Source organism: Cyprinus carpio, chromosome A7, assembly GCF_018340385.1.
Source record: "Cyprinus carpio isolate SPL01 chromosome A7, ASM1834038v1, whole genome shotgun sequence".
Taxonomy (NCBI): Eukaryota; Metazoa; Chordata; class Actinopteri; order Cypriniformes; family Cyprinidae; genus Cyprinus; species Cyprinus carpio.
In genome coordinates this window covers 28,476,806-28,485,717 of record NC_056578.1, presented here as the reverse complement: position 1 = coordinate 28,485,717, position 8,912 = coordinate 28,476,806, and the positions used below count along the sequence as shown (strand labels likewise).

The 8,912-nt window shown below is 40.2% G+C and overlaps 1 protein-coding gene across 8 annotated transcripts in view; it reads left to right on the top strand.

Moving 5' to 3' along the window:
• The first annotated feature begins 2,450 nt into the window (after positions 1-2,450).
• The window catches only part of LOC109101252 (serine/threonine-protein kinase BRSK2-like), a 129,585-nt gene continuing 123,123 nt past the window's right edge, over positions 2,451-8,912 (top strand). For 7 of the 8 annotated variants that reach the window (XM_042760664.1, XM_042760668.1, XM_042760663.1 and 4 more), the window contains exon 1: positions 2,820-3,160. In XM_042760664.1, the coding sequence (XP_042616598.1) occupies positions 3,070-3,160 (91 nt within the window). In that variant the 5' untranslated portion in view covers positions 2,820-3,069. Of the gene's footprint in view, positions 2,632-2,819; positions 3,161-8,912 lie in introns of those variants that run through there. The other variant, XM_042760665.1, reaches the window with a different exon arrangement.

Sequence of the window (8,912 nt, the reverse complement as noted above, 5' to 3'; positions counted from 1 at the left end):
ATGACAAGTCTCAGTTAGTCTAGTACAGAACACGTAGCCAGGTTTTTTTTTTTTTTTTGAATATGATATACAAGAAAAAGAAAAAAGGTAAGTACTAGTATTAGTTGGTTAAGTGCAGGCGAAAAAGATGAGTCTTTAGATGTTTTTTGAAAATGAGTAAAGACTCAGCTGTTCGAATTGAGATCAGGAGGTCATTCCACCAGCTGGGAGCAGTCCAGGAAAAAGTCCGTGAGAGTGATTTTGAACCTCTTTGGGATGCCTCCACTGCAGAGCGCAAACTTCTGGAGGGTGCATAAGATTGAACTAGTGAGTTTAGGTAAGTTGGCGCCGTGCCAGTGGTCGTTTTGTAGGCAAGCATCGGTACCTTGAATTTGATGCGAGCGGCTACTGGTAGCCAGTGTAACCTGATGAGGAGAGGAGTAACGTGAGCTGTTTTTGGCTCATTGAAGATAACCCTTGCTGCTGCATTCTGGATCAGTTGTAGAGGCTTGATAGTACATGCAGGAAGGCCCGCCAGGAGAGCATTGCAATAGTCCAGTCTGGAGAGAACAAGAGCTTGGACAAGAAGTTGGGTGGCTTGTTCTGACAGGAAGGGTCTAATCTTCCTAATGTTGTATAAGGCAAATCTGCAGGACCGGGTCGTTGTAGCAATATGGTCTGTGAAGCTTAACTGATGATCCATCACAACTTCTAGGTTTCTGGCTGTCCTGGAAGGAGTTATGGTTGACGAACCCAGCTGTATAGAGAAGTTGTGATGAAACGATGGGCTGCTGGAACCACCAGCAGTTCAGTCTTAGTAAGGTTGAGCTGAAGGTGATGGTCATTCATCCAGCTAGAAATGTCAATCAGACAGGCTGAAATGCGAGCAACTACCGTCGGGTCATCTGGTTGGAATGAGAAGTAGAGTTGAGTGTCATCAGCGTAGCAGTGATAGGAAAAGCCATGCTTCTGAATGACAGATCCTAATGACGTCATGTAGATGGAGAAGAGAAGCGGTCCAAGTACTGAGCCTTGAGGAACCCCAGTAGCAAGTTGTTGTGACTTAGAAGCTTCACCCCTCCAAGACACCATGAAGGATCTATCAGAAAGGTAGGAGTTAAACCACTGGAGTGCGGTTCCAGAGATGCCCATCTTTCTGAGGGTGGACAGGAGAATCTGGTGATTAACGGTGTCAAAAGCAGCAGACAGGTCCAGCAAAACATTATCTTTTCACTACATCTCCAGCATCTGTGAAAAAATAAAAGCAGATGGTCACAACCACATTTGACCTCTGATTTAATCACATCAGAGTGTTCTCTTGGAACCTCAGAGTGCAGAGATTTACTGCTGTAATAATCACTAAAACAATCATGAAACTATACAAGTGACATGATGTTTTGGAATACCTAAAAAAATGAACTCACAGTTCTGCATAGCTCTTATCTGTACATAGAGACACAGATGCAGTTTACAGGTAGTACTCTCAACAAGAGAGTTAAAAGGGAAAGGACGGAGAAAGGAAGGGTGAGAGGATGAGATGATAAGATACAGCCTGGCCAGATGTTCTGAGTGACTTCAAAGTCTTCAAGAAGCTCTGAAGTAAGTTACCTGGGAATATATTGAAACAAGGCCAAAATCAAAGTGGCACCTCATTCTCAAAGAGTAGCTATGAGTCACGTGACTAGGTCAAAGCAAAAATGCCTTTTTTTTCTTTTGGTGTATAAGTAAAATCTTTATTTTAATTTTTATCTATATATGTGATTTGAAAAGTATAAAAAAAATGGCAGTTTACAGATAATGTTAAAACCCAGATCAATCTTTTTTCCCCCTTTTGACCAAATATTTGAAGTAGGCTACCTGCTTGTAAAAAAGTGTATATATAATTTAAAAAATGCCACTTTCCACAAAATATGTTATAAAAGAAGACAATAAAAAATGTAATAAATGAAAACATAAAGGCCACTGAGTAAAATGAACTGCTTACACATCAAAATCTATGACTGTCAGTAGGTGAAACTATTTTGATATGAGCTGTTTTATTTTTCATAAATTTTCGATAGAGTTTGCAAGCCCTGCTAATAAAATCTGGGAAATACATATCTTAAAATCCTTGTTTGTGTGATTTTGCAATTTTCTAGCAGTAAACATAAAATCAATAAAACTGAATGAATGGCTGACACAGTCAACTCAATTTGTGTAAACACTGAGAAAATGTAATGAAGTTAAGCCCTACTTCCCCAATGCTGTAGAAAGGGTATAATTCATTCATTTATTTATTTATTTGTTATGCGTAATATCGAATTTATCAACAGTTGCATGCAAAATATGGAACACGGATTAATGTTATGTAAAATAAGATATGTATTTTTATTTGGTTTATACTGATTCAAAAGGTTATGTCACAATTATTGATTGTCGTATTATTTTAATTGTTAAATACAGGTCAAGACCTCTGCGCTTTGACATCTGAACCATAGGTGGGGGAGGGAACATTTGCCCGACATGTGACGTGTTTAAAACTAAGCTAGGCCTACTTTATATGCCAGTTTAATTTCATGTCAGCTAATGTCTCACAATCATGGGATTCGTCGTGCCTCTAATTCTTCGCACCAACATGCACCGTGTTCCTGCAATAGGAATATCTACTAAATTGTAAGTATATAGCTAGGCTAATTATAAATTCAGTTCAATTCTCTAGCTTTTTTAAAATGCACCCATCAAAATCAAGGTTTATAATGTCACCTATGATGCAGTATTAGGACGCTGATTATTATTAGTATTCAACTCTTCAGCATCTATGATGAGAAATGATTATTACGCGCGCACACACGCAGGGGCAGGCTGAGCATCACACGCACGCGCGCGCGCGCACACACTGACTGCTGTGAGATTATCAGAGCGCTCGGCAGCAGAGAGAGAAAGAGGGAGACGCGGAGGAGAGCAGCAGCCCCACCGATCCTCAAGCGACAGAGAGAGAGGCAGCGTCTGGAGCAAGAGCTGGGCGGGGAAATAACTGCGGTACTGAAGAAATACTTCATTGCCGAACTGCAGAAATTAGTCGGCATCGCAACTTCGTCCGTGTAAAGCAAAATGTCATCGTCGGGAAAAGACAACACCTCCCAGCATGCGAATTACGTGGGACCGTATCGCCTGGAAAAGACGCTTGGCAAAGGACAGACAGGTTTGTCCTTTTGTGTGTTTGAGATCGGGGATGATGACACGCGCTATCACCGCTGCTCACCTTAAATATGATGCGTGTGCGCGGACATGTCATTGTGTAGAGAGGTTTTCCGCGGATTAAGGACATTATAGCCTACTTTTCTGACCACCCGGTGAGATCTTATCAGTTGCAGAATGCTTTTTGGGTGGACCAAGATGCCAAGCGTGTATATTTTAATCCTATAAAAGGAACTTGGTCATCGCAAATGACAGTTTGGCTCTGCGGCTCCGCTTTGCTTCTGGCTAATGCCGTTAATCCAGATTTGTCAGACAACGGGATGTGGTTGCACTTGTAGATCCCACTGCTGAATCCATTTGTCTTGAGCAAGATCTAGAATTGAATGTTTGACATCATGGTGCAGGTGGCCCTCGGATGCTGCTGCCGCTGATGATGGGACAGTTTTGCTGCATCCGTGGTGCACCATGTGTTCAACCTGATTGTCTGCACTCCGGTGGTGCTGAAATATAGTGCTGAAGTTTGAGGTAGGGTAGGCTATAAGGGAAAGCAGGCTTGCTTTAGTTCTGCTACTGGCCACTGAAAAGCTGTTGGCTGATTTGTGCTGTTGTAAAAATCAATACCATAATCATCCAAGTTTATGTGACCACACAATGCATGACAAAACGGTTATTCTTATGTTCATGTCGGCTTATAGCTGAGAATGGCTGTATGACATGGGAGTGTGGAAGAAGTATTGATCTGGCGGCAATTTTTTTTGTGCTCAATGTTCTGTGGCCAGTGGCCTCTTTTGGTGTGGCTTTGGTAGAGAACAGTTACTGAGTCGATATCCCTGGCCAGACGGATCCAAGTCCAGTGCCTGCAGCTGTTATGCAACACATGAACTGCAACTGTTAAGAGTATAGATGACTGAGGCCAGAGTTGGTAGTCAGGTCTTCAAGTTCTCATGTTTCTTGTTAAAGGTAACCAGCATGGCTGAACTCTTTACAGTCATAACTTTGGCATTCAGATGAGTTGTTGACAATTTATCATTTATTATTATAGTTCATGAAATTGTAATTTCAGTGTTGTGGCTTATAGTTTGTGTCTGTTAGCTTTTAAAAGACATTTATATCATCATTTCATGTTAAAATTAACTTTCAACATCTAAAATTTGCAGTCTCTTAATGTGTCCAAATATATTAAGCAAAGCAGTACATTCTGTGGTGAATCAGTAGGATGTCTGAATACACATGTCTGTTAACAGTAGGCAAATAATTTGTGGATGGTGTACCGTGTCCACTGAGATTATGAAGTGTAGACACTTTGCTATCCCAGAAGTCCATGGTAGCTGAGGAGCTGTCAGATTCGAAAAATTGAGAAACATGAGGCTGGTGGATCTTTTTTTAAGTGCTAGAGATACCAGAAAAGTTGTACTTAACAATACTCGAGTAATGATTTTTGTGATTGCTGTTAGTATGTTACAAGTCATATAAACAAGTCATATAAAATACAGGGTCAACATGGTGGGTGTTCGTATATCTAGAAATATATGCATTCTATAGACCTGCATACTTGAAGTACACAATTCCTCAACGGTTGAGTACAGTAATTCAGTACTCTGACAGAGCTGCTTTTTTTTTTGTGAGAAAATGAGCCAAAGAATATTGATGACTCACCTTGCACTCATGGTAGTCTGTGCATTTTTGTCCAATAATAATCTCCCTGACCACCTGCTTCTGTCTAGCAACAGCTGTTAGAAGATCGTGGTTCTTAGCTGTGGTGGAAACTAAAAGGTTTTGGTTATTCAGAAATAGTCGGATAATCAACCCCTCAATATGTCTTGCCCCAACTTCCTATTTAAATACAAAAATACACTGACTGTTGTACATTTTTTGAAAATTGTCTTTTTTTTAATATATATGTGTAAAATGGTTGGCTTACCACCATTCTTCACAATATCTTTTGTGTTCCTCAGAAGAAAAAGTCATTTGGAATGACATGAGGATGAGTAAATGATCAAAGCATTTGAGTTTTTAGCTGAACTATCCCTTAAAAAAAATCACTCAGCCGAATTATGGTCAGAGTTCTAAGTTAACCATATGATGTGATGACTGTAAATACATGCATGGCTTGTTGTTTAACAGAAGAGACGGCACACATTGTTCATTTGCGAATAGAACGCTCTGTCGGCAATTAAACTATTGGCACCAACTCCTAAAATAAATCCTCGTGTAGCCCGTGGTTAGAAGAGCAGGGTGCTTCTGACTAGTTAGCGGAGGGTATTCCTGCTCGTTCTGCCGCCGTTGGCATGGCTGCTGAGAGAATGCTGCACAATAAACGCCGCTTCCCAGTGCTGCCGCTGCAGAGGAGAGCCCATATGTCATGAGAGAGACTCACACTGAGAAAGAGGAGCTTGGGGGAGGGTAGGGGATAGATGGGGGGCGGTGGTTTATGGGATGAGGGAGAGAGAGAGAGAGTTCTCAGAGCTAAAGCAGGACCCCCATGGGAAACAGTAAAAAGGACGCTCTAGTTTAATTTACCCCCTCCCTCAACTCCCCAAATCAAAACGGATGTACGTGCCTGTATTTTTGCCTTCCCTGTTTCTTTGTGATGCTTCAGCCATCTCACGTAGCATCCTCGCTGCTTGAGTCAGTTGAAAGTAAAGGCAGAGGAAGATTACAGGGGAGATCACTGGCTGAGACAGATTACTGAAAAACAATAATGTTGCAACAATACCTGCTTTATGAGAGTCATTCAGTTGCTTTGTATTTCGTTCTGTTCACATCTGCACTACTCTACTAGTACCCTCGTCTTCTCCTTCTCTCACCCCGTCAGGGTGTCCCAAAGGAGGCCTGTTAATGAAGCGACAAAGTACCTGAATCACGCACGCTGTCACGGGCAGAAACGGAGCCCCCTTGCTGGGTCAGGGTTAGATGGGTTGCATGGGCAGGCTCCATGCAGAGTGGTGTTAGAGCCCCAGGCCTCCACTGCACTTCCAGCATGGACATGGAGATAATCAAGTTGCTATATATATATATATATATATATATATATATATATATATATATATATATATATATATATATATATATATATATATATATATATATATATATATATATAGCCAGTGAGTGTCTGTTATTGCAGAGGTGCTGGTGCAAGGCGGATATGAAGAGCCGCCGGCAGAACCACTTGAAGTATGGTTATTTTGCTGCAGTGCACGTTGGGTTAATTTCAATCCAAGGTAATGCTTCCACATGTGGGACACCATTGCTCCTCTTTGCCAGCATCTAAAACAGAGTTTTAGCATAGGGCTATATAGAGACACTTATTTTAACTGCACTAAACAGAAGGGTGAAAAAAAAAAGGCCAACCATTGCTGGAACAAACAGATAGTGCTGCCCTAAACTCATGCTCTTGGTTTAGCCAATGTTGCTGTGCCAGACTGGTCGAGACGCTCAAGCAGTGATGTTTTGATATGTTTTTTTTGAAACAACTCTCAGCCTATGAATGTCTTTCTTGGGATGGGAGACATTTAGCTTAGTTTTAAGCCATTGTCATATACTATGGAATTTAGAATATGGAAATTATGCAAATTGTTTTGAAATATTTATATATTATATGCTTTTATTCTCCAATTTAAAGGCTTCATATCACCCAGATTGCACATCTGATGGCAGATGGAGTATTCTGATGACGACTTTCATACCTTTTATGGACCTTGACACTGTTATTTACTTGGCAGTCTATGGGACAGTCTCAAGCCTCCCGGTTTTCATCCAAAATATCTTAAATTGTGTTCCAAAGACGAACGGAGCTTTTACGGGTTTGGAACAACATGGGGGTGTGATTACTGACAAAATCTTTATTTTGGGGTGGAGTTTCCCTTTAAAGAATGTTTAAACTGTTTTTGTCCATACAATAATAAACAGCGGGGTCCCTACCTATTGACTTTCAGTGTATGGGCCAAAAAAGAAGCATTAAAACATTTTTAAAAATATCTTCTTTTGTGTTCCTTCGAAGAAAGTCATACTTGTTTGCAATGATGCATGTGTGCGTAATCATTTCTGGGTGATCTATCACTTTAAATACAGTGGCCTGTAATATCAAAATGGACCTGTATTATCTAATTGGTTTCTTTGATTATTAGAGTGAAGTTATTGCCTATTTTAGTTAGGAAGTTAAAATTAAGTTACGCTCTAAGAAACAACATCTTCATCACCACAAAGAATGTTTTGTGTTTTAGCCTGAAAAGCCTGTTTGAAATGTCAGCTGTTGACTGTCTTGCTGGGCTGACTTTGTGAACAATTTGTCAGTGTGTTTTTGTCTGAGGGGTTTTCACTCTTGCAGACATATTCCAGCCTTCAGTTGGCTCTCATTTAGTAAGTGGCGGATAGCAGTGGTTGGTTGTCATGGCTGCGGCCCCTTCCCACAAGCCTTTTCTCACAATGGCCATGCTTTCCATCTTAGAGATCAGAGGCAGACAGCAACAGTCCATGTAGCCGCTCTTTCCCACCCTTGATGTATGTAGATTACATTCAGTCTCCGCAATTAACACTGGAAGACGTACACAGAGGAATCTATGAAGGAATACGCAGTCTTTACGTCATACGCAAGAAATTAATCCTACAGAAAATTGTAGAAGGAATGTGCGCTGGAATGATTGGTAGAGCAGAGCTGATTCCATCTGATGGCCTCTCATGTGGGATTAGATATATTTCTCATTTAAGGCTGGAATGAATTGCCAACATTTTGCTCCTTGTTGACCAGCAAATATTTTGTATATTTAGTGGTTTATTGCTCATTCTTGTCACTCTTCATTAACTTTCTTTCTGCTGCATCCCCCCTCTTGAGCCTGAGGAGCATTTTAGAGAGATTCCATGTTTTCCCTGCGAGAGTTTTGTGGCCAAACATTTTCATTGTGAGAAATATAGAATTAGGTGTGCTAGTAGGGTTGAGAATGTACTATAAGTATGGAGACCAAAAACTAAGTTTTTAAGTAATTGCTGAACCTACATAGCAATAGCATAAGGTCATCTATTGCCTTCAGAACTGCAGAACAGAACACAACTCATAATTTGGCAGATGTAACATTATACACAAATTAATAGTAACTTTGGTATGTCTTAACCCTTGTATTTTTAGGTATGATTGTGATAAAACAAACTGTGAATATTATAAACAAAATGTAACAGTACTAACAGTACTTCTCTGTGCTTTCCTGAACCACAAACAGATAGATTATGGTCATAGCAGTGCCAAGATCGTGGGTTTAATTCCCAGCAAACTGAACATGTGTGGACTGAAAAAATATGCATCTTCAATTCAGTGTAAGTTTATTTGAATAAATGACCCTAAATAAGAAAGTCACAAAATTTCAAGAAAAACTTCATAGATAAACCAGTATTTCCATCAACTCAAAAATTTAAATGATTCAAATTGAGCCGTGACGTAATGAAATTGCACGACAAACGCTATTTTCTTTCCTGTGTATTTCCTTGATTTTGATAGTTAATAGTCTGTGCCAGGTGGTGTTAGGAGGGGGGGGCGTTCACTTTCTAGAGAGCGTTTGATTAGACTAAAAAATCTGCGTAGTGCAGAACGAGTAGTCAATGTTTTCCAGAATAGAAAGACTAACCTAAAATGTGTAAATTTGCTAAAAGTAAATGTCACTGTTTAGGAGTATAGCTTTTGACCTCAAAACACCTACAGTACATGGACTCAAATTTTGATTTTGTGGTATTAATGACTAGATTTGGTCTGGTCTCTAAAACTA